At 47.1% G+C, this 26743-nt stretch overlaps 1 protein-coding gene across 5 annotated transcripts in view; it reads right to left on the bottom strand.

Annotated features, from left to right (window-relative positions):
- The window catches only part of CENPE (centromere protein E), a 1295748-nt gene that overhangs the window by 607067 nt on the left and 661938 nt on the right, over nt 1-26743 (bottom strand). For all 5 annotated transcript variants that reach the window (XM_069241483.1, XM_069241500.1, XM_069241509.1 and 2 more), the window contains one exon: nt 22124-22429. In XM_069241483.1, the coding sequence (XP_069097584.1) occupies nt 22124-22429 (306 nt within the window). The remainder of the gene's footprint in view (nt 1-22123; nt 22430-26743) is intronic.

Here is a 26743-nt window from a genome sequence, read left to right as displayed (position 1 = left end):
ATTCAAGACTCCTTGGTCCAACTCCCATTCGTGGTTGGACGACTGATCTGCTCAGGGAATTAGCAATGATGTTCTGCACGCCTTGGACATGTTCCGTTCGAAGGCTTACCTTGTGGCTGATGGACCATTCCCAAATGAGCTGAGATTCTCTTGATAAGAGTAAAGACCAGGTTCCTCCCTGCTTTTTGATATAATACATTTTCGTTGTGTTGTCCGTCTGGATGAGAACTGAGGAACCTCTTATTTTTGGGGAGAAAAGCGCAAAGCGCCAGTCGAACAGCTTTCAATTCGAGGTAATTGATGTGAAAGACCTTCTGATGTGGCTTCCATTTTCCCCTGACTCATAGGTGCCCAGAAGAAGGCACCCCATCCCTCGAAAGAAGTGTCCGTAGTTATCACCCAGGGTGCTTGTTGGGGAAGAAAAGAAAGCCCTTCACTAAGTGAGACTCCTGAGTCCACCAAGCTAGAGATGGTATCATGGGATTCGTTATCCTGATCATATCGTCGAAATGGATTGCGTCCACTGAAGATCTAACTGCTCCTGCAGGGGCCTCATTTTTAGATGACAGAAGGGCACCAGAGGAAGGCAGGAAGACATCATCCCTAACAGGGACTTGAAGAGGCAAACTGAAACGTACTTTCTTTTTTTGCAAACGCCTCGCGAGGGATATAAGTTTTCTCCTTCTGTCCTCTGTAGGGGCTGCATTGTTGATGGAAGTGTCCAGTATTGCCCCAAAAAAAGTTCTCCTCTTTAAGGGTTGGAATGCTGACTTTTCTCGATTGACCGTTAGGCCCCGGCTCGTGAACAGCTTGATACAAGCGTTCGTGGACTTGCGCGCCTGAGACCTGGATCTGGCTTTGACCAGCCAATCGTCTAGATACGGGAAGACACAATGATTCTGCCTTCTGAGGAAAGCTGCCACCGGAGCCTAGCATTTGGTGAAGATCCTGGGGGGCGATTTCGGACTGAAGGGTAAGACTTTGAACTGAAAATGGTCTCCGGCTACTGCAAATCTGAGGTACTTTCTGTGGGAAGGGTAAATAGGGATAGGGAAGTATGCGTCCTACAAATCGAGGATGGCCATGTAATCCCCCGGATTTAGAAGGGACAGAACGTCTGATCATACGGAACAATTGTTTTTTGAGATAAGTGTTGAGATCCCTGAGGTCTAAAATTGGACACCAACTTTTCTGCTTCTTTCGAACCAGGAAGAATCAGGAGTAGTAACCCTTTCCTCTGTCCTGATGTGGAATCCTTTCTATAGCTCCCTTGAGAAGCATGGACTCAACGTCCTGCTTGAGCAGATGCAAGTGCTTCAACTTTCGAGGGAGGGGAGGTTTTGTAGAAGGGTAGTGCAGGAACTCCAGAGTATGGCCAAACTGAATGAGAATTAGGACCCATTGGTCTGATGTTATCTTCTGCCAATTGTGAAAATAGAGGGTAATCCTTCCCCCTAGTCTTGTGCTTAAGGGAAGGTTCGTAGCCGGAGACGATAACAAGTCATTGTCTACGGCCTGTATCTTTCGATTGTCTTCCGGCCTTTCCTCTCTGGGAAGCTCTCGAATAGGCTGCCTGAGGGCGAAAGGAATGGGATGCCGCAGAGACAGAGGGGTATCTATACTGCTGGAAACCTGGTCTATACGATGAGTACCCTCGGCCTCTAGCTCCTCGAAAAGGCTGTCTTTTAAACTGCAGGGTGCCAAGGGACCTGGCCGTGTCATTGTCTGTCTTTATTGACTGAAGCACATCACCAATGTGTTTCCCGAATAGGGCTTCACCATCATAAGATATAGAATTTTGTTTTGGACTCCAGGTCTAAACTAAGTCGCCCGGAGCCAACCCTGTCTTCAGAGAACCGCGGCACCTGTCATCGGGCCAAAAGCCGTGGTGGCGATATCCGTAACAGTCTATGATTTCGGCAGAAGACCTCTCCCCTTCTTGCAAAACTTTTCTGGCTTCTAATTTAGAATCCTCTGGCAGTTGATCCAAATAGGGCTCAATGTCAGCCCATAGCTGTCTATCATATCTGCCTATGATAGCCAAAGAACTAGAAGCCCTTATAATAAGCGAAGCCATTAAAGAGAAGCATTTTCCTATATTATCCAGTCTCCTACCCTCCTTGTCCAGTGGGGCAGAGATTGGTGCTGAAGGGTTCCTAGATCTGCTCTGTACCGCCTGGGAAATAACTGAGTCGGGTCTGGGATGGCCCGTGAGGCAGGCCGGAGAGTCTTCAGGCGCCTTATACTTTTTGTCAAAGAGAGGTAGAACCGGGGTGACTGTGGACGGGTTCTTCATTACTTTTATGCCTTCATTCCAGATATAGTCCATAATCAGCATGGATTTTACACTTTTGAAATGGTTCCTTGAAATAATACAAGCAGCAGTCCATCTGCTTCGTGGGCATGGGTAACTCAAACCTCTTTGCAGCTCTTTCAAGCAAGTTGTGAAAACTGGCGATGTCACCAGGAGGGGAATCCACAGGAACCGGAGAGGGCGAGGACAGAGTAGGAATTTGATAGTCGTCCCACTCTGTTATGGCATCCAGCAATTCTCCCTCCTCTATCATCATCATCAGAAGAGGACAAATCCTGGTGGCACATGTAATAGCTGGACCCCTGGATGAACCGGAGTAGAAGGCACAGAGGGCGCAAAAGAAGGCTGCTGAACTTCCAAGCCAGCTGGTGGAAAACGCCTTCTGTAGTCATCCAACATGAGTTGCAGATCAGCTATGAGCGATCCTGGCAAAGAAACCATCTGCTCCTGATGGGGATAGTGGTGTGACTGCGGATAATATGAGTGCGGATTATTATCAGTGTCTTCCTTTAGATCCTGGCACTTTACATGCAGTTCTGATGGCCTATGAGCAACCCCAAAAGGCCCTTCATCATCTGAATCCTCTTGTTCTAGTAAATGTGTAGCTACCAAGGCTGAAACCCTACTTGGAGATGTCACCAACGGCGAAAGGAAATCAGACTTATGTGTTTTAACGGCATCGTCGACTGCAACGTGGATGGCATCGAAGGGAATGTAGCTGGCAACATCGTCGGCATCACCGACGACATCGTTGACGGTATCGTCGACAGATATCACTGACGATGGAGAAATTCTCATCGACGAGGAAGCCGACGACGGTAGAATCAATGTAGACGGCCTCACCGGCAGCAGCATCGATGAAGGAGAGGCGATGGGCGAAGCAACGATAAACGCAGTCGACGAGGACATCGTCACAGACTAGATGTTGTAGCAGTCGACGACTAGGCTGTACAGGGAGTGCAGAATTATTAGGCAAGTTGTATTTTTGAGGATTAATTTTATTATTGAACAACAACCATGTTCTCAATGAACCCAAAAAACTAATTAATATCAAAGCTGAATATTTTTGGAAGTAGTTTTTAGTTTGTTTTTAGTTTTAGCTATGTTAGGGGGATATCTGTGTGTGCAGGTGACTATTACTGTGCATAATTATTAGGCAACTTAACAAAAAAAAAATATATACCCATTTCAATTATTTATTATTACCAGTGAAACCAATATAACATCTCAACATTCACAAATATACATTTCTGACATTCAAAAACAAAACAAAAACAAATCAGTGACCAATATAGCCACCTTTCTTTGCAAGGACACTCAAAAGCCTGCCATCCATGGATTCTGTCAGTGTTTTGATCTGTTCACCATCAACATTGCGTGCAGCAGCAACCACTGCCTCCCAGACACTGTTCAGAGAGGTGTACTGTTTTCCCTCCTTGTAAATCTCACATTTGATGATGGACCACAGGTTCTCAATGGGGTTCAGATCAGGTGAACAAAGAGGCCATGTCATTAGATTTCCTTCTTTTATACCCTTTCTTGCCAGCCACGCTGTGGAGTACTTGGACGCGTGTGATGGAGCATTGTCCTGCATGAAAATCATGTTTTTCTTGAAGGATGCAGACTTCTTCCTGTACCACTGCTTGAAGAAGGTGTCTTCCAGGAACTGGCAGTAGGACTGGGAGTTGAGCTTGACTCCATCCTCAACCCGAAAAGGCCCCACAAGCTCATCTTTGATGATACCAGCCCAAACCAGTACTCCACCTCCACCTTACTGGCGTCTGAGTCGGACTGGAGCTCTCTGCCCTTTACCAATCCAGCCACGGGCCCATCCATCTGGCCCATCAAGACTCACTCTCATTTCATCAGTCCATAAAACCTTAGAAAAATCAGTCTTGAGATATTTCTTGGCCCAGTCTTGATGTTTCAGCTTGTGTGTCTTGTTCAGTGGTGGTCGTCTTTCAGCCTTTCTTACCTTGGCCATGTCTCTGAGTATTGCACACCTTGTGCTTTTGGGCACTCCAGTGATGTTGCAGCTCTGAAATATGGCCAAACTGGTGGCAAGTGGCATCGTGGCAGCTGCACGCTTGACTTTTCTCAGTTCATGGGCAGTTATTTTGCGCCTTGGTTTTTCCACACGCTTCTTGCAACCCTGTTGACTATTTTGAATGAAACGCTTGATTGTTCGATGATCACGCTTCAGAAGCTTTGCAATTTTAAGAGTGCTGCATTCCTCTGCAAGATATCTCACTATTTTTGACTTTTCTGAGCCTGTCAAGTCCTTCTTTTGACCCATTTTGCCAAAGGAAAGGAAGTTGCCTAATAATTATGCACACCTGATATAGGGTGTTGATGTCATTAGACCACACCCCTTCTCATTACAGAGATGCACATCACCTAATATGCTTAATTGGTAGTAGGCTTTCGAGCCTATACAGCTTGGAGTAAGACAACATGCATAAAGAGGATGATGTGGTCAAAATACTCATTTGCCTAATAATTCTGCACTCCCTGTAAAGACACCTTTAGACACCCCTATCGACGGTGCTCTCATCGACGATGTTGTAGTCGCAGATTTTTCAGATGGCCTCTTAAAGACATGTTTCACCACAGGAGGTGGCGTTGGAGGCTCAGAAAAGGCTCTTTTGGTGCGCTCTGAGGAGACAGATCTTTCTTTAGAGTGTCTTTTAGAAGAAACAGAACTGCTGTGAGGAGAACTGGAAGGACTTCCAGCTTTAGAGGACACCCGTTTGGGCTTTTTAAGAGCCTTTTTAGGAAGATCCGCTGAGTGGTGGAGTTGAGGAGATCTGCCTCTTTTCTGTGGTTTTCTGGAGGAAGTTGTAGATTCCTCACTTTAGCCAGGTTGTCCTTTGTCCATTTTTACAACCCTCCATCACGTGCACCGTCATATACATTCAGCTGCACCGGAAAGAAATTCCCTCCTGGGTTGCAGCATTGGTTTATACGTTGCCGGAAGCTCTCAATACCTGCATTCAGGAAACGCTGCCGTAGGGGTAGGCCTCCAGTGAGGGACACGTTGTCTACTAGTAAGTATGCACCCATGAATGTGTGTTTACGGCCTGTTCCAACAGACCTTTTATTCATTCATTTATTTAAACGCACCTCTGTCAGTGCTTGCACTGCCTAACCCCCGAGACCACTTGAGTGCCTACGAAGGCGCGCATTTAAATTATAAATGTGCGTGTGTGCTAGATAAGTTATTCTTGTTCCCAGTTTACTTTCCTATCGCAATCCGACCACGATTTACTAGAGTTAACACGCATTATATTGTTTTGAGCCATATATGCTAGTTCAGTGGACTGGATAGCGTTTGACCATTATTGTGATTATTTCTACTATTCATTTATTTTTACATTTTGCATAATGGTTCTCTGAATTGGGCTAACAAAGTTGATCACTAAGTAAAGATACCCTAAGTTTCCCCAATATGGACGACAACCTTTATGTGACTGCCTGCCATTGTGATGATCCTAATTCCGCCAGCTAAACTAGTTCATAAAGTAATGTTAAACTGACTAGATTTTTTCAGTGGCTTTGCAACCTTAACCTCCCCCACCCCCTCCACTTTCCTTCCCCACCCCACCTGTCCCCTTTCCCCCATATAAGCTAATAGGAGGGACTGGGTATCTGTGGGGGATCAGTCGTTATTTATACAGACATTGAGATGTGGGTTGGACCAATTGCGTGAACTTTCCCCAGGTTCCAAGCTCTTTGATTACCTACATTAGGCAGGAGACATACTGCCTGTTTTATATATTAGCACTAACATCTGTATGAAACTGTTTCATATTGTCCTGGCTAGTGCAACAGTCCCATGGCAAGTGTTCCCTAGGGAGCCGTTTACCGAATCTGGGACTATAAGCCATTTCTTCCTATTCCGTGCCACACTACTACCTACCACATATATTTTTTTCACTGACTTTTTTCACTTATTTTGTCACATGTTCACTCACTGGACACCACTCATAATCGTGCATCTATGAAGAGTTGGGTTGTTATGTATGTGACACCCATTGATATGTATATATTTTATTTTCGACTTCCCACAGGGCGATTCCTTCATATTAGAATGACTTAGAATACATCATTTAGAAAGTAAGTGACCGTAGACAAGTTGACTGACGTTCACAGACACATGTAGATCCCCTACATCCCTAGTTTTAGGAGAAGTATTTTGTTTTGGTCCTGAAGAAGCGTAGTTGGATCCCTTTGGACCAGTTAGACGTGAAACATATCGACCCATTAGAGAGGGAGTCACATAATGGTGCTTTTTCCTTCTATGTTGTCTGAGTGAGAGGTTGAGCATTAACTCAAGACACTCCATCCGTTTTCTTTTTAATCTTGGTCTCAACCTTAGTCTGATTCAATAAAGTTATGATGGCTAGAGGGGTTCTGTGGCAATTTCAATCCTTTTCTGCCCTCCTTTTTGATGTTGTAAGGCGGCAGTGTCCAGCTTTCCATCTTTCAAGGCACTGTAAAAGACCTCTGGCAAGAAGCCTACTTTATGGGGAGCCCGTCAAACATTGCAGCGCCGGTCTGACGAGGAGCATGCCCTATGATGAAGCATGACATCTGTTACCCCCACAGCGTTGTTACCCCCACTTTTGGCCTGTGTGTGATTGTATGTCAGGGTGTTTTTACTATCTCACTGGGATCCTGCTAGCCAGGACCCCAGTGCTCATAAGTTTGTGGCTTATATGTGTTCCTTGCCTAACTGTATCACTGAGGCTCTGCTAACCAGAACCTCAGTGTTTATGCTCTCTCAGCTTTTAAAATTGTCACTGCAGGCTAGTGACAATTTGTACCAATGCTGATTGGCACACTGGAACACCCTTATGATTCTCTAGTATATGGTACCTAGGTACCCATGGTATTGGGGTTCCAGGAGATCCCTATGGGCTGCAGCATTTCTTTTGCCACCCATAGGGAGCTCAGACAATTCTTACCCAGGCATGCCACTGCAGCATGAGTGAAGTAACGTCCACGTTATTTCACAGCCATTTTACACTGCACTTAAGTAACTTATAAGTCACCTATATGTCAAACCCCCACTTAGTGAAGGTTAGGTGCAAAGTTACTAAGTGTGAGGGCACCCTGGCACTAGCCAAGGTAGCCCCACATTGTTCAGGGCAATTTCCTCGGACTTTGAGTTTGGGGACACCATTACACACGTTAACTACATATTGGTCAATATCTATGTGTAGATTCACAATGCTAACTCCGAACATGGCATGTAACGTGTCTAGGATCATGGAATTGTCCCCCCAATACCATTCTGGGGGCTCCAGCATGGACCCCGGGTACTGCCAAACTAGCTCTCTGGGGTTTTCTTTGCAGCTACCGCTGCTGCCAACCCTCAGACAGGTTTATGCCCCCTGGGGCCTCTGCAGACCAGTTCCAGAAAGGCAGAACAAAGGATTTCCTCAGAGAGGCTGTTACACCCTCTACCTTTGGAAATAGGTGTGAAAGGCCTGAGAGGAGTAGCCTCTCCAGGCCTCTGGGAATGCTTTGAAGGGCACAGATGGTGCCCTCCTTGCATAAACCAGTCTGCACCGGCTCAGGGAGCCCCCAGCCCCTGCTTTGGTGTGAAACTGGACAAAGGAAAGGGGAGTGACCACTCCCCTGTCAATCACCACCCCAGGGGTGGTGCCCAGAGCTCCTCCAGTGTGTCCCAGACCTCTGCCATCTTGAATGCACAGGTGTGAGGGCACAATGGACACCACTGAGTGGCCAGTGGCAGCAGGTGACGTCAGAGACCCCTCCTGATAGGCTCTTACCTGCTTAGGTAGCCAATCCTTCTGAGGGCTATTTAGGGTCTCTCCTGTGGGTTTCTCTTCAGATAAATGCAAGAGCTCAGAGTTCCTCTGCACTTCTCTCTTCGAAGAAGACTACCAGCAACATTGTAGAGCCTCATCATGCAGGTTTCCTCAACTGTTTCCTGGTGGTGCATGAGGGTTGTCTTCCTTCACCCTGCACTGGAAGCCAAGAAGAAATCTCCCGTGGGTCAATGGAATCTTTCCCCTGCTAACGCAGGCACCAAACTTCTGCATTACCGGTCCTCTGGGTCTCCTCTCATCTTGACCAGCGTGGTCCCTGGAACATAGGAGCTAGATCCAAGTGACCCCGACAGTCCAGTGGCCCTTCTGTCAAAATTTGGTGGAGGTAAGTTCTTGCCGCCCCACGCCAGACAGTAATCCTGTGTACTGCGTGATCTGCAGCTGCTAGGGCTTCTGTGCACTTTTGCAAGACTTCGTTTGTGCACAGCATAGCCCAGGTCCCCAGCACTCCGTCCTGCATTGCCCAACTCGCTGAGTTGGACTCAGACTTCTTGGGACCCTCTCTTGTTGTGCTGAGACGACTGCTGTGCTCAGATTTCTTGAAAGCCTGTTCAAGTGCTTCTGTGGGTGCTGCCTGCTTCTGCGTGGGCTCTGTTGCTGAGCACCCCCTCTGTCTCATCCTCCAAGGGGTGACCTCCTGGTCCTTCCTGGGCCCTGACAGCACCCATAATCTTCAACCGCGACTCTTGCAGCTAGCAAGGCTTGTTTGCGGTCTTTCCTCGAGGAAACAACTCTGCATCCTCCAGCACGCCGTGAGACATCTTCTGACCAAAGGAGAAGTTCCTGGCACCTTCCGTTATAGCAGAATCTTCGGCTTCTTCCACCCGGAGACAGCCTTTTTGCACCTTCATCCGGGGTTTAGTGGGCTCCTGGGTAGTAGGGTAACTTTACTCCTACTTTTCAGGGTCTTGGGGTGGGGTATCTTGGACACCCTTAGTGTTTTCTTACACTCCCAGCAACCCTCTACACACTACACACTACACTAGGCCTGGGGTCCATTTGTGGTTCGCTTTCCACTTTTGGAGTATATGGTTTGTGTTGCCCCAGGCCTATTTTCTCCTATTGCATTCTATTGTGTTCTACAGTGTTAGCACTACTTTTCTAAGTGTTTTACTTACCTGATTCTTGGTTTGTGTGTATAATTGTGTATTTTACTTACCTCCTAAGAGAGTACATCCTCAGATATTTTTGGCACATTGTCACTAAAATAAAGTACATTTATTCTTAGTAACTCTGAGTATTGTGTTTCTTATGATAAAGTGCTATATGATATAAGTGGTATAGTAGGAGCTTTGCATGTCTCCTAGTTCAACCTAAGCTCCTCTGCTATAGCTACCTCTATCAGCCTAAGCTGCTAGAACACCTCATCTACTAATAAGGGATAACTGGACCTGGCACATGGTGTAAGTACCACAAGGTACCCACTATGAGCCAGGCCAGCCTCCTACAACATCCAATTGGATGTGTGAGGGCTTGTGCTTCTGACACTAGGATCACCCTGTGCTTTTATCCATTTCTTCCCTGGAACAGTGTACTGTGCATTTATGTAGATTCCTCACTGTCAGAACCAGACACTGGATTAGATCTTGACTTCAACTTCTGGAGTCAAATTAGTAGCCTACCCTCTCTGTCTTTGAGGGTTTTGTTGGAAAAGGTCCTGGAAACCTTGCAGTCTTTGGTCACATGGGTAGAGGCAATAAACAAAGTCCTTGTGTGGGTCCTCAAAGTGAAGTGTTTTCTTCCCAAAGGTCTTACAGGCTCTGAAAAGGATTTTCTTTTCTTTATCAGACATGATGAATTCTCTTAAGAAGATGACACCTTACTTGAAGAAAAAATGAACTTCTCTGAAGAGTTGACTGAGCAGAGCTCAATGGAGACTCCCTAGCACGACGTGTGGTAGAAAATCTGAGGGAAGGGAGCTCCTCTCAGGAGGGTTCTAGAGAGAGGGGAAGCCTGATTGGCTGGGCCTTGCTTTGGTCCTTTTACTCATAGTGATAACGATAGGCTACTAAAGTGAAAGACTTTAGGCCTTTTTTCATTGCAGTAGCTTGTGTGTATAGTTGTTTTGATATACAGGGGGCTCCCATCTCGACGACGGGGAAGGATTCAAGCATGTGAATCTATGAAAGTTCCAATACTGGAGTAAGTAGTGCTTCACGTCACAGCGCCTCTTAGTGGCACTAAACCCCTGGAACCGCGATGGCTTATCCCAGAGTCCAGTGCTTGTTTGGTATGCATACAGTGTGTAAAGTAAATTCATGTAACACAGAGCAACCCAGAGCATCCTTTACATCAGCACAGCTCAGAAACCTGAAGAGAAAAAACCCTGCTCACTGTTTTAAACCGTTACTCAAAGAAATATGGGGTAAATTTAAACAAATTACACATGGTATGTGTTTTAGTTATATGCACGGCCTCTAGAATTACGTGGCAGGAAAAGACCAAATTATAAGGCAGGGTTGACGAATTTATGTGGCAAGAAAAGTCCAGTTATGAATTTACAATGGCAATAGCTCTAATTCAAGCAAATGCAAGACCTATTAAATTGCAAATGCTTGTTTTAGTATATGGTTTATCCCCACAATAGGAGCCTATGTTATTTAACTCCGTTACTTGCTTGTTACTAAGTATATTTGTGACGACCATATCTCTCATTAGGAGATATACTAAAGTTAGTTCTATAGTGTGTTCTAATAAAAATCTGTAATTACATATTTTCCGAACACCTGTTTGTTTCTTACCTCTGTGATTCTTTCACGTGTGTTCTTCACTGACTGACCTGAGGGATATTTGCAACCACTTTACACCCTCTTGGATAAGACTTAGCCGCTCTTCACAGCTACCCCTATAAGAGTTCTGGTTATCTAGAGCCACCTACACTATCCCCAAGTCTGACACCTGAGGATAAACCTAAGGTAAGGAATCTGTGGCTGGTAGTCTCTAACAGCTACCTCTGATAGCAGGATACTTGTGCTCCTTACAAAGGGCAATGAGAGGTCTAGGACTTCTGCTGCTTTGGGTATAAAGGAGTGGGAAAAAACCTCAGTAGGGGGAGGCCATGATGAACCTCCAGCTCAGTTTCCTGTGACAAGTCCAGGACCCACACATTCCTTAGATCCAAATAGTGAGCTCTAGCAATGGATGTGGGAGGCAATAATTCTCTTCCAGGGGATCCTCATCAAAGTCATAAACATTGAATATTCCCGCCCTTGTGCGGGGACCCCAGAGCATACATCAAATACACACATATAAAGTATGAAATATGCACGAAAAATATATATATAGTTTTTTATTTCTGCTTCGACCGAGAAGAGAGCATGTCTGGACGCAGGAAAGGGGCTCGGCAAAGGCGGTGCCAAGAGGCACAGGAAGGTGCTCCGCGACAACATCCAGGGCATCACCAAGCCCGCCATTCGCCGCCTGGCTCGCCGCGGCGGTGTCAAGCGCATCTCCGGCCTCATCTACGAGGAGACCCGCAGTGTGCTGAAGGTTTTCCTGGAGAACGTCATCCGGGACGCCGTCACCTATACCGAGCACGCCAAGAGAAAGACCGTCACCGCCATGGATGTGGTCTACGCCCTGAAGCGCCAGGGACGTACTCTACGGATTTGGCGGTTAAACGCTACTCGCCGAGAACGTACATATATATAGCATTTAGTAGACATATCTTTCATACTAAACTCATATATACATGTGTAAAACAGCAATGCAGGCTATAATCATAAACAGGCTAAAATGCTTTATTTCTATGAAGTTTTTGTTTTTTTTGTTTTTTTATAATCAAAATTACAATAGAGAATAAATATCTACCCAAGCCCCCAAAACTGGGCTTAGGGGAATAAGCAGTAGTAATCACTAGAGAAAAAAGAGAAAAAACTACATTGAAAAACAATGGAGCATTCTTAGCCAATAGGCTGCATGTAGGTTAACACAGGAGAACCATAAAAACTTTGGCACCGTGCCTTTAAGACCCTGAGCACCTCCAGTATCCCACCATGCCTCAGGGGTGAAGGAGAGGTGACAGTTGGTTCACAGTTAGTACAGTTCTTTTTTCCGGCTTCTTCTGAGAGGATCCTGGAGCATTGAGCTCTCAGTTTTTCTGAGTTTTTCTCAGAAAAATACTTTAAAACAGCGTTTTTTCCTGTTTTACTCAACATCTAACATCATTGTCTGAGTTTGGCAGCTTTTTCCTGACAGAAAAATGCCTTCCCTTTTTGTCAAATGCCCTTCTTGTGGGAAGAAGGCCCAGTCAGATCCACACACTCTTTGTATTGTGTGCCTGCCTCAGAGTCACTGCCCTGACACTTGCAAACACTGCAAGAATATGTCAAAGAGGACTCTGAAGGACAGAAAAGATCAGGCTTCATGGGCTTCACGAGAGGCAGAAAACATCATCCTCTTCGCTTCCCAGGCAGCCAACAGGCCACTCTCAGGAGAGAATGGCCAGGTCGACGTCAGCAGGTAGGAAAGTCCCTGTTTGTTCCCCGTCGACGTCGTCGCTGCCACCATCTCACCACCATAGATCGCATTCGACGGCGACCCGCCCGACGAAGGATACGACGTCGAGGGAACATGGCCATCGCAGGGGCATATCTCCGTCGACGGCAGCCCGCCGATCGACATTGAGCCATCACCGGCGTGCTCGTTCGCCGCCAAAGATCTCACGCCCCCCCCGACGTCAAGAGACACGGCGTCAAAATCGCCACGGCGGCAAGAGTGACATCCGCCATCGGCCTCCCAATGCTCCACGTCGAGGCACACGACGGCGGGTAGGTCGAGGTCCAGAGATCGCCATTCGACGTCAAGACACTCAACATCGAGGCAAGAACAACTGTCGGCACGGCCTTCGACATCGGCACGGCCTTCGACGTTGGCACAGCCATCGACGTCGGCACAGGTTTTACCTGTCTCGCAGGGAGTAGAACATCGCCTCCCTCCAGCAGACAAGGCTGCTCCATCGCCAGTGGTCTCCATACGGAGCGATTCATCTCGCTCGAGAGCGGCATCATCCGGGCACGTTTCACCCATCAACTTATCACCAAGATGGTTGGAGAGCCTTAATAGACCAGCGGCCTCCCCGGATTCGCAGTACTCACGAATGTACTCTCCTACTGCCTCTCTTCCCAGAACACCATCACCGACAGCGCGGACAGGACGGGCTAGTTCTGCTCCGCGCCAACCGACCACGAGGCCTGGGCGCTCTGTTACAGCGTCTCGCAGCAGGTCACGTTCTCAATGACGATCTAGGTCAAGATCAAGACACAGAAGATCACCCTCTTGGTCCTCGTCAGGATCATCTGTCGGACGTTACTCCCCCACTTCAACAGACTCTCCACCAGCTCGGGTCTCACCGGTGGATGACATCACCACTTGTAAGGAGGTACTTTTAAGGGGAGCGCAGAAGTTAAATATAGAGGTTCCAGAACCATCTACCTCCTCGTCAGTCGTTTTTGAGACTCTACAACATAGAACAGCTTCAAAAAAGCTACTGCCTCTAGTGCCTGGTCTGTTGCAGCCAACCATGGACACTTTTTTGGCGCCAGCCACCCTCAAATCTGCTCCGGCTGGGATTCTGAAAAAATATAAAGCGCCTGAACAGGACGCTTTATTCTTAAGAACAGATCCGCCACCGGACTCAGTAATATTGGCCGCAGCCCGAAAAACCCACTCGGTGGCATCATCCTCAACGGACCCACCGGACAAAGAGAGCAGGCATCTAGACTCTCTGGGGAGAAAAATGTGCGGCACGGCAGCATCTGTAATGAAGGTCTCCAGCGCTTCTGCACTCCTGGGCAGGTATGACCGTTCTCTGCGGGACTCCCTCAACAGGTTCACAGAAAAGTTGCCCAGGGAAGACAGACAGGACTTTCAAGAAATCCTGCAAGAGGGATGTCTGGTATCCTAGCTGCGCATGGGTACGCACATGGAATCTGTGCAAGAAGGTCTTCCTGGCTGAGGCTGACCGGTTTAAAACAGGAAGCTCAACAGGGCATCTTAAATCTCCCATTCAACAGGAGCTCGCTGTTTGGTACCCATACGGATGAAGAAATGGCACGCATGAAGACCGAGGTGGACACCATGAGGGCAGTAGGCCTGGAGAGGAAGAAGGACTTCAGGCGGAGGTATAGGCCTTATGACAGGCGCCCTTTCCAGCAGAGGGTTCAAACCCCTCACTGGTCCCAGAGGCCACAACAAAGGCAGGGACGCCCTCTTTTTCAGGCTCGTAAGGACACAAGGGAACGAGGGTCAAGTAGACCTCAGCAGTCCACACCAAAAGCGTCGACCAAAAAAATGAAATCTCGCTTCCCTCGACACTGTACACCACTCCGGTGGGTGGGGGGGGGGGGGGGGGGGGGGGGGGGGGGGGGGGTGAGGGGGGGGGGGGGGGCGGGAGTATGACAGATTTTCTGCACAAGTGGCACTCTATCACAAAATACAAATGGGTGCTCAACATTGTCGAAAATGGCTACTCTCTTCTTTTCAGACAACCTCCACCGCGTTTGCCACCAGCCAAATGCAACCCATCTCATCTCAACCTGCTGCGCAAAGAGGCTCTCACCCTCTTACGAAAGAAAGCAATAGAAAAGGTTCCACTAGCGCACAGAGGAAAGGGGGTTTACTCCCGTTATTTTCTAGTGGCGAAAAAAGGCCGAGACGGCGTTTTCAGACCAATTCTGGACTTACGGCTGCTGAACAAGTACATAAGGAAACAGAAGTTCAGGATGCTGGCTCTTCACCAGATTTTCCCGCAACTACATCAGGGAGACTGGATGTGCTCTATCGACCTGCAGGATGCATATTTTCACATCCCGATAGCTCCCAAGCATCGGAAATTCTTGCTCTTCCAGATAGCCTCACAGCACTATCAGTTCAGAGTACTACCATTCGGCCTGAAATCTGCAACTCGCGTCTTCTCGAAATGTGTGGCAGTGGTAGCGGCACATCTTCGAAAACAAAAAATCTTCGTCTACCCATACCTAGACGACTGGTTACTGAAAGCTTCCTCTCCGGATCAGGCGAGAAGCCATCGCGACATTGTGCTCAAGGTTTTCGACTCTCTAGGTCTTCCAGTCAACTACCAAAAGTCCACCTTGATTCCAGCACAGAACCTCCACTACCTGGAAGCTATACTAAACACAGAGCTCCAAAGAGTGTATCCTTCGGAGGAACGACTATTATCAACAAAGAGGAAGTGTCAAGACCTGTTAAAATCCGACGCACCGACGGCCGTCAGGTGACATCTCTGCGGGGCTCCATGGCATCATGCATTTTCATTGTCCCAAATGCCAGGCTGCACACGAGGACCCTCCAAGAGGCGCTGGAGAATAACTGGAGCCAAAGGACAGGTCGCTGGGAGGACAGAGTGCGGCTACCAATAGCGGCACGTCAGTCATTGCAATGGTGGATGCACAGACCTAACCTGTCAGTAGCTCCGTTTCACCAGGTAATTCCATCCGACATTCTGGTAACGGATGCGTCTCTTCAGGGATGGGGGGCTCATCTGGGTCCCCTTCAAGCTCAGGGCCTGTGGTCCGACAACGAAAAGTACCACCACATCAATCTACTGGAGCTCAGAGCGGTCCATCTGGCTCTCAAGTCTTTTGCTCCATTGATTCAGGGGAAATCTCTCCTAATACAAACGGACAATACAACAATAATGTATTATCTGAACAGACGGGGGAACGAGATCCCTACCCCTATCTCGAGAGTCCCAAACAATATGGCATTGGCTCCTGGCCAGAGGAATGTCACTTACAGCGGTTCACCTGCCAGGTCAACAAAACGTGGAAGCAGATTTCCTGAGCAGACACCTAGAGGACGCCCACGATTGGGTCCTACGCGGCGAAGTCGTCGAAGTCATCTTCACTCTATGGGGTCGGCCTCAATTGGATCTCTTCACGGACGAAGTAAACAAGAAATGCCCAGACTTCGCATCCAGGTTCTACCGTCCGGGATCTCGAGGGAATGCCCTGTTGATCGACTGGTCAGGGATATTTCTCTACGCCTTTCCACCGATTCCCCTCATACCGGTTGTGATCAACAAACTTTACAGATCCAGCACCAGAATGATTCTCATAGCACCGCAATGGCCCCGTCAATTCTGGTACACAGATCTCCTCAACCTATCGGAACAACCTCACAGGAGGCTGCCGTGCAGACCGGATCTTCTGAGCAGGATGGAGGGCAGGGTTCTGCATCCCAACCTACCCTCTTTGAGCTTGACAGCATGGCTCCTGAATTCCTGCAATATGGGCACCTAGGGCTCTTGCAGGAGTGCATGAACATCTTGAAAGAATCCAAACGGCCTTCCACGCGGCGTTCTTACGCTTTTAAGTGGAAGAGGTTCTACATATGGTGCTGTCAACAAGGTCACAATCCCATACGGGATAAGGAGGATGTCATATTATCGTACTTACTTCATCTGGCAAAGTCCGGTCTGCAGGTACCATCTATTAAGGTACATTTGTCTGCCATTACAGCCTATCGAAGTCACCTTCCCAGGAATCCTTCTTTACGAAACCAGTAGTCAAGGATTTCTTAGAAGTTTTGAAAAAAGTTTTTCCGCCCATTAGGAGACCCTCTCCTCCATGGGAACTGAACATAGTATTGTCAAAACTTATGGGCCCTCCTTTCGAACCTATACACAAAGCCTCTTTGCAACACCTTACGTGGAAGACAGCTTTTTTGGTAGCCATTACTTCCGCAAGGAGGGTCAGTGAAATTCAGGCTTTGTCTTCCAAAGAACCGTACACTGTTTTTCACGACAATAGAGTGGTTCTGCGAACTCACCCATCATTCCTACCGAAGGTGGTGTCAGAATTCCACATCAATCAGACTATCTCTTTACCAACTTTCTTCCCCAATCCGGAGACTCCGGCGGAGAAGGCGTTGCACTCCCTAGATTTGAAAAGAGTGTTGAAATTTTATTTGGATAAAACAAAACTGATTAGACATTCCAACCATTTGTTTGTAAATTATGGTCATTTGAGGACAGGAGAGGCAGCATCTAAACGAACAATATCAAGATGGATAGTTTCTTGTATTGTTAATGCTTACCAGTCGGCTAACAAACAACTTCTAGGTAGACCTTAAGCGCATTCCACAAGGGGAAAAGCGGCTACTGCTGCCCTCCTTAACAATGTTCCAATATCTGAGATTTGTAAGGCTGCTACATGGAAGTCTGTACATACATTTACTAGACATTACTGTTTGGACTCAGATGCGAGAGCAGATGCCCAAGTGGGGCAGGCCTCTTTGAGAAATTTATTTGCATGATACATATCTATTCCTGCACTTCTATTAGACAGTCCGCAGTGTTTGGGGATGGGCTTGCTAATCTATTCAATGTTTATGACTATTGATGAGGATCCCCTGGAAGAGAAGGATAAGTTACTTACCTGTAAATCCTAGTTCTCTTCCAGGGGTATCCTCATCAAAGTCATAAACAACCCTCCCTCCTCCCCGGACGCACGTCTCCTAGAAGTGCAGGACAGACTGTCTTTTGAATCCGTTACACAGATTATCACTGTAAAAAAGTACTGACCTAACTGTGAACCAACTGTCACCTCTCCTTCACCCCTGAGGCATGGTGGGATACTGGAGGTGCTCAGGGTCTTAAAGGCACGGTGCCAAAGTTTTTATGGTTCTCCTGTGTTAACCTGCATGCAGCCTATTGGCTAAGAATGCTCCATTGTTTTTCAATGTAGTTTTTTCTCTAGTGATTACTACTGCTTATTCCCCTAAGCACAGTTTTGGGGGCTTGGGTAGATATTTATTCTCTATTGTAATTTTGATTATTAAAAAAAAAAAAAAAACTTCATAGAAATAAAGCATTTTAGCCTGTTTATGATTATAGCCTGCATTGCCGTTTTACACATGTATATATGAGTTTAGTATGAAAGATATGTCTACTAAAAATGCTATATATTTTTCGTGCATATTTCATACTTTATATGTGTGTATTTGATGTATGCTCCGGGGTCCCCGCACAAGGGCGGGAATATTCAATGTTTATGACTTTGATGAGGATACCCCTGGAAGAGAACTAGGATTTACAGGTAAGTAACTTATCCGTTATGACTCACCGCTGTCCTCTCTGTTGGATAAACAATCTCAAGCAGGTTGAATGGGTCAGAATCTAACTTGGAGATTGTGTGCAGGGTTCACCAATACAGTTCCCAGTGCTCTTTCATGAACCGTTCTTCCGTTCATCAGTGTGGCACCTCACTCCTAGACCTCTAAACAATCCCTTGACAATTTGGGGGGAGGTATTCTACAGAAGTGTCCAGTTATACTGGTATCTGGGCTGCTGGAGTCTGCCCTAACAGCGTCACAATCTGTGTCGGTGGCCTAGGATTAGGCTCTGGCTGTACTCATGGAGAAAGATTGGCTGGCGGGAGACAGTCCCATTTCATTTTGCGTCAAAGGAACAAAGTGGCAGAACAGCACCAGGGAGGACTCATCGGCATGAACCAAAACAAAGTCCCAAAAGGTCCTTTGGAGCCCAAAGGCACTTCAGATGAGTGCTGCCGGCCTGAAAATACCAAGCTCCGAGAAAGAACGTAGATCAGCACTATGAGCCGAGAACTCAGTAGGTATTGCTGAGGCAGCATGGGTTACTGAAGCAGTGCAAAATATGGCTTCCTGACCACATCAACTTCATTTTGGATGAGGACTCCGAAGAATGCAGAGAATGCCTCAGAAAATTTATTTTATTTTTTTAAGAGGAAGAACAATGTATCTTCTTTTTCTTTTTTTTTTAGAGGAAGAACGATGTTGCTTTTTTTCCTTAGGTTTGTGGCTTTTTTTCTCTGAAAAAACTGGAAGAATGAGAAGGATGGGGAGAAAGGGAATGAAGGGGATTTAGATCTTTACTGGGAGAGGCATCTAGTTTGATGTTTATCATTGAAGAAGCTGGCTCTCTATATAGTGCACTAAAATGACGTACATTGCGCAAAGGGTCTACTGGATCTCCAGCTGGTATTGCAGAGGCAAAAGTAGATCGGACTAATGCTCTATTTTTGGTAGTGTGGGTGATCAGTTAGGCTTATCAGAGGGTAGTGCTAAGCATTTGTTGTACTGAGAGGCAATAAATGAGACACTGAAAGAATACATTTGAGACCAATTTAGAAAAATAAATTTTTTTTATATCTGATTCCAATCCAATAACTTCGTAATCAGGTAGACTTTTAAGCATAAAGACTTTTCAGTTTCAGAAACAGACAGTGCAATTTTCATAGTTATCTCAATGTTATCCTATGGAGGAAAACAGGGTTAACAACAACCTACGAAGCCAATCTCAGGGACTTAAAGTTAAGTACTGGGTAATGATCAGAACCATACCAGTTGGTCACACTTGGCAGCGCTGGGGTGTCCGGGTGCAGAGGTGCAGTAAGGCATCGGGTGCCCAACGGTTTCCTAAGGGAGCCTACCCCCCGTAAAGACAGGCTGCAGGCTCTGGCTGGGAAGCCAGTAAGGAACAACAAACAGATAGGTAGTAGACTTTGGTGTTCTCGGGGACATAGGTGGACCTTTGGTCCTCTTCTGTGCCCTGGAGCGACAGATGAAGGGGTGTCCTTAGGCATCAGGTTTTCACGTCCAGGAGCACTCGCGTCCAGGGCGGCCTGTATGTTGAGGCTGCAGGCATCATGGGGTAGTCCGGCAGGGGTGGACCCAGGATAGACTTGAGCTCCTAGGAGCTGGGGAATGTTGTTGGCACCAATGGCCCACCTCAGCTGGGGTCTGGGGTGCAGTGGCTGCTGCAGCTGTCAGACTTTCTCTGTCCACAAGTATGTGGGAGAGGGGGCCTGCATGCAGGGGCTGCAGGAGACTTTGATGAGTCCAGGACAGGTGACATTCAGGTGGACTGCAACTCAGGACAGCTGGGGAGCCCTGTAGGCAGGCTTCTCACTGGGTAGAGGTAGTCAGAAGATGCAGAGGACTCTACAGTTGTCTGATTTCCTGGCTGCAGAGTCCTTGCTGAACATTTTGTTGCTGAGCAGGTCTGCTACTCACAGGACTCCGAGTCTTTTTAGAAGGGAGACAGGCAGGCTTCCTGGGTTTCTTGAAGCCGCAGGACAAGTCTTTTTGTGCAGAGTCTGGTGAGGTTAGCAGGCAGGCTGGAAGAGCTGGGTAGCGGGTCAGCTGCTCCCCTTTCTACGGGGTTGACCTATTTGTCTTTCGTAGGTAGTCAGGATCTGGGTTCAAGGGTGCCACCTAAATACTCAAAGTAGGGATGCGCAGGGAGTGCCAGGTGGTAGCCAATAGGCTGACCACCTTGAGGGTGACTACACTCTTCTTATGACTATGTCCACGTGGACATAACCCTAATCCTAGTGATTTAATTCCTTCCAAAGATGGAGGAATTTACAAATTAGTGTCTTCTTCAGATCGTCCACCTTAGGGGTAGAACTGGTTTGAAATGGTGACTTTTCCTAATTTAACAAATGTTTCTGTCTGTGCTGCTGCCAAAAGTGGAGTCAGGACAATGGTGGGTTACCTCCACCATCTGGAGAGACATGGGTTGCATTACAAAAGCAGCAAGGCCTTTGAAGCTCCCCACCCTGGAATGTGCATCCTGTCTGGAGAGGTCACACCTCTGCCCAGTGTAGGCCTTTGTTCTGGGCCTCCAAGAGTACAGTATCCTCTCATGGGGACAAAGACATACCAGGGGGCATATCTGCTCATGTAGCTATTCCCTCACATGTAATATAATGCACCCTGCATTAGGGCTATAATGCCTGCTAGAGAGGTGACTTACATAGATTGCATGCAGTGTTCTCTGGGCATGGCACACACGCTGTGTGCCATGTCATGTTTTCAATTTTGGAAGCACCTTGAAATGCAGCCTAAAATGGAAGTCTGCATAAGTTTGGTGCTGGGTCTCTCAGAGTGGCACACGTTGTTCTACAGCTCCAAGCGGCCCTCTTCCGTACCCAGGCCCTAGATACCAGGGGTACCATTTACTAGGGACTTAGAGAGGGTCTGAAGGGTCTGGTCACTTGGGGATCAAGTGACTAGGTGTCTTGTTTTAGGGAAGGAACACTGGCACTAGGGACCGGGTTAGCATGAACCCAGTGCACGTCAGTCGAAGTTGCATCTAAAAACCAGGCAACAAATAGAAGGGTGGTGGCTGCAACCAGACCTCTGCTCCCTACAATCCTTAAATCATCTTGCACCAAGGCCAGGAGGATATGTTAAGGGCATTCAGATGCATAACAAAGCAAATGTCACAACTTCGCGTCATGATTCAACCCCAGGCACATCACACAAAAGTTATGATAGCTATCTGCCTTTACAACCCCTACATTACTTGAATCCTGATCATTTGATAAGGAGACTCTGCACTGCACATATTTACATGAAGAGTTTCATGAGAGCTCAAGAGCAAGATAGCAAGCTCGAGATTTGTGTCAAAGGGCGCAGAAAAAGAAAACTGACAGCAGGGATTCGTGCGGGCACTTCACAGGTCCAATCACCATAGTGTCTCTTCCATGGTTGACATTCCCCCACGACACCCCCCAATCCGCTAACCAGAGTGGAAGAGCTACTTAAAGTTTTCAGACACAGTCTGGTGGAATCTGCAGGAAGTATCGATTATAGAACATTCACTCCAAAGATCTGAATACTCCAGGATACTGACTATAGGTGGGATGCAAAAGCAAAGTTACAAAGCTAGCCTGCTTTTTTTTTTAACCATTTCAAAGCAACACAAATTCATGATTTGTAACCAGGACAGACTTTTTTTTTTTTTTTTTTTAAACTAAGCACAGCTCAATGTATTGAAATCTCTACAGCACAGGTGGGGCAATGATACAGCTGATCTGGGTTGTCTGTGTGCGTGATGCAAAGTATTGAGGCTCCAACTCTACATTTAAGTAAGACGATAAGCAGGAAAGTACACATAATTCAAAATATTATTTCAATCTACCTCTATTATTAGACCATTTACCTGCTTAAATCTCTCTTGCTTATCTTCACTCAATTGGTCCCTCTCCATTTGAAGATTTTCTTGCATTTGCTGCAGCACATTTTTATCATGTGTTAAAACTGTGACAGCCTCTTGTAGTTCATGAAGACGCTGTACAGCCGCACATTTTTCCGCTATAACTGTTTCCAACGTAGACGCACTGGCCGATAATCGCTCTTCAAGCTGCTGTACCTCAGCTGTCAACCTTTTTTCAAGTTCTTTCTTCTCATCAAGAACTTGTTCTTTTTCTTTGGTCTTATGATCCAAATCTTCCATTAAAGAGGACATCTGGAAAACAAAATATGGGTAAAAAAATTATGAAAAGATTTAAATGCCATTAATAAATTCAATTACAATAATGAAGACAAAGGTTAACTGATTCTTAAGCTGATGGTTGAGTACATCATTTGAAGTTTTTCTCCCTCTCTTTGGAAAGGTTTATAAATGTAAGCATATGCTAAGGCTAACAGTTTGTTGGATTGAGTCGACTAGGTGTCTGCAGGAGCCAAATAAAAGGCCAGATGTGTAGGAACTTATTGTGGAATGAAAACTTCAACTGTGACTGCAACAATGATTCACCATTGTGGCTATTCTTAAAAAAGCTATGAGTGGAAAACTCCCATCATCTTAGTGTACTCACCAAACATTTAATTTTTTGGTGCAAAGCGGTCACTATCTCATTTGTGACACCTAACACCTAGACAGAGGCATCATTCCTTAGCTCAAATATTAGTTCACCATTTAGATTAAGATGAGATTGTAGGATGGTAGCCTCTTTCTAGCCTTGTTACCCCCACTTTTGGCCTGTTTGAAAGTATATGTCAGGGTGTTTTTACTGTCTCACTTAGATCCTGCTAGCCAGGACCCCAGTGCTCATAGTGGAAACCCTATTTGTCAGTGTGTTTTATATATCTCACTGGGACCCTGCTAGCCAGGAACCCAGTGCTCATAGGTTGTAGTCTGAATGTGTTCCATGTGTGGTGCCTAACTGTGTCACTGAGGCTCTGCTAACCAGAACCTCAGTGCTTATGCTCTCTCTGTTTTTAAAATTGTCATTGCAGGCTAGTGAACAATTTTACCAATTCTGATTGGTACACTGGAACACCCTTATAATTCCCTGGTATATGGTACCTACGTACCTATGGTATTGCGGTTCCAGGAGATCCCCATGGGCTGCATTTCTTTTGCCACCCATAGGGAGCTCAGACAATTCTTACACAGGACTGCCACTGCTGCCTGAGTGAAATAACGCCCACGTTATTTCACAGCCATTTTACACTGCACTTAAGTAACTTATAAGTCACCTATATGTCTAACCCTCACTTAGTGAAGGTTAGGTGCAAAGGTACTAAGTGTGAGGGCACCCTGGCACTAGCCAAGATGCCCCCACATTGTTCAGGACCAGTTCTCTGGACTTTGTGAGTGCGGGGACACCATCACACACGTGCACTACATATAGGTCAATACCTATTTGTAGCTTCACAATGTTAACTACGAATATGGCCATGTAACATGTCTAAGATCCTGTAATTGTCCCCCCAAGCCAAATCTGGTATTGGGGTGCCAATCCCATACATCCCGGGGCTCCAGCATGGACCCCGGGCACTGCCAAACTAGCTCTCTGGGGTTTTCAGGGAAGCTACCGCTGCTGCCAACCCACAGACAGGCTTCTGCCCTCCTGGGGTCTGGGCAACCCAGTCCCAGGAAGGCAGAACAAAGGATTTCCTCAGAGAGGGTGTTACACCCTCTCCCTTTGGAAATAGGTGTGAAGGGCTGGGGAGGAGTAGCCTACCCCAGCCTCTGGAAATGCTTTGAAGGGCAAAGATGGTGCCCTCCTTGCATAAGCCAGTCTACACCGGTTCAGGGATCCCCCAGCCCCTGCCCTGGCGAGAAACTGGACAAAGGAAAGGGGAGGGACCACTCCCCTGTCCATCACCACCCCAGGGGTGGTGCCCAGAGCTCCTTCAGTGTGTCCCAGACCTCTGCCATCTTGAATACAGAGGTGTGAGGGCACAATGGAAGCCTCTGAGTGGCAAGTGCCAGCAGGTGACGTCAGAGACCCCTCCTGATAGGTGCTTACCTGGTTAGGTGGCCAATCCTCCTCTGAGGGCTATTTAGGGTCTCTCCTGTGGGTTTCTCATGAGATAATGAATGCAAGAGCTCACCAGAGTTCCTCTGCATCTCTCTTCGACTTCTGCCAAGGATCGACCGCTGACTGCTTCAGGACGCCTGCAAAACCGCAACAATCCTGCCAGCTTTCTCGACTGTTTCTGGTGGTGCATGCTCTGAGGGCTTTCTGCCTTCACCCTGCACTGGAAGCCAAGAAGAAATCTTCTGTGAGTCGATGGAATCTTCCGTCTGCTAACGCAGGCACCAAACTTCTACATTACCAATCCTCTGGCTCCCCTCTGATCTCGACGAGCCTGGTCCCTGTAACAAAGGAGCTGGATCCAAGTGACCACAACAGTCCAGTGGTCCTTCTGTCCAAATTTGGAGGAGGTAAGTCCTTGCTTCTCCACGCCAGACAGTAATCCTGTATACTGCGTGATCTGCAGCTGCTAGGGCTTCTGTGCACTTTTGCAAGGAATCCTTCGTGCACAGCACAGCCCAGGTCCCCAGCACTCCGTCCTGCATTGCTCAACTCGCTGATTTGACCACCAGCTTCGTGGGACTCTCCTTTGTAGTGTTGAGACGACCGCCGTGCTCAGATTTCTTGAACGCCTGTTCAAGTGCTTCTGCGGGTGCTGCCTGCTTCTGCTTGGGCTCTCTGTGCTGCTGAGCGCCCCCTCGGTCTATTCGTCCAAGGGGCGACCTCCTAGTCCTTCCTGGGCCCGGGCAGCCCCATTTTCTTCAACCGTGACCTCTGCAGCTAGCAAGGCTTGTTTGCGGTCTTTCTGCGTGGAAACAACTCGGTATCCTCCAGCACGCCGTGGGACATCTTCTGAGCAAAGGAGAAGTTCCTGACACCATCCGTTGTTGCAGAATCTTCAGCTTCTTCCACCCAGAGGCAGCCATTTTGCACTTTCATCCGGGGTTTAGTGGGTTCCTGCCCCCCCGGACACTTTCGTGACTCTTGGACCTGGTGCCCCTTCCTTTACAGGTCCTCAGGTCCAGGAATCCGTCTTCAGTGCTTTGCAGTCAGTTGTTGTCTTTGCAGAATCTCCGAGGACGACTTTAGTATGTTTCTGGGGAAGTAGGGTAACTTTACTCCTACTTTTCAGGGTCTTGGGTTGGGGTATCTTGGACACCCTTAGTGTTTTCTTACACTCCCTGCGACCCTCTACACACTACACTAGCCCTGGGGTCCCTAAGTGGTTTGCATTCCACTTTTAGTATATGGTATGTTTTGCCCCTAGGCCTATTGCACCCTATTGTATTCTACAGTGTTTGCACTACTTTTCTAACTGTTTACTAACCTGATTTTGGTTTGTGTGTACATTTTGTGTATTTTACTTACCTCCTGAGAGAGTATATCCTCCGAGATATTTCTGACACATTGTCACTAAAATAAAGTACCTTTATTCTTAGTAACTGAGTATTGTGATTCTTATGATATAGTGCTATATGATATAAGTGGTATAGTAGGAGCTTTGCATGTCTCCTAGTTCAGCCTAAGCTGCTCTGCTACAGCTACATCTATCGGCCTAAGCTGCTAGAACACTACTAATCTGCTAATAAGGGATAACTGGACCTGGCACAAGGTGTAAGTACCATTAGGCACCCACTATAAGCCAGGCCAGCCTCCTACAGAGATGCCCAGACATCTGCACCAGAAGCAAGAAGTAAAGAGCAAAATAATAAAGGATTTCCGTTGTGTAGAACTATTTTCAAGTACTGGAACTATTTCTGCAAATAAATGAGCAAGCATCCAGGCTCACTCAGAAACCTGCTTGTCAATTTTAAATCTCAGCTTTTTAAAGCTAAGAGATTATTAAAATAGGAAAAACTAAGATGGACAATTGTAGGAAAATGCCACTGTTGGCTTGGTTACCCCCTAACCTTTTGCCTTTTGTAGATGCTAGTTCTGATTGAAAGTGTGCTGGGACCCTGCTAACCAGGCCCCAGCACCAGTGTCCTTTCCCTAAAACTGTAGCTTTGTCTCCCCAATTGACACAGCTCTGGCACCCAGATAAGTCCCTTGTAAATGGTACCCCTGGTACCAAGGGCCCTGTGGTCAGGGAAGGTCTCTAAGGGCTGCAGCACGTCTTATGCCACCCTGGGGACCCCACACTCAGCACATGCACATTGCCTCACAACTTGTGTGTGCTGGTGGAGATAAAACGACAAAGTCGACATGGCACTCCCCTCAGGGTGCCATGCCCACCTCACACTGCCTGTGGCATTGGTAAGTCACCCCTCTAGCAGACCTTACAGCCCTAAGGCAGGGTGCACTATACCACAGGTGAGGGTATATGTGCATGAGCACTGCCCCTACAGCGTCTATGCAAAACCTTAGACATTGTAAGTGCAGAGTAGCCATAAGAGTATATGGTCTGGGGGTTTGTCAAACACACTGAAATTGGGGATTGCTGTTTAGCTAATGCGTAGCACATTTTAATCCACATAACAACCCAACTAGAGACGGTTCTCTTCTGCATTGTC

This window comes from Pleurodeles waltl, chromosome 1_2 (genome assembly GCF_031143425.1).
Source record: "Pleurodeles waltl isolate 20211129_DDA chromosome 1_2, aPleWal1.hap1.20221129, whole genome shotgun sequence".
NCBI lineage: Eukaryota > Metazoa > Chordata > Amphibia > Caudata > Salamandridae > Pleurodeles > Pleurodeles waltl.
Note: the sequence above shows the minus strand (reverse complement) of the source record. Positions and strands in the feature narration are given on the sequence as shown.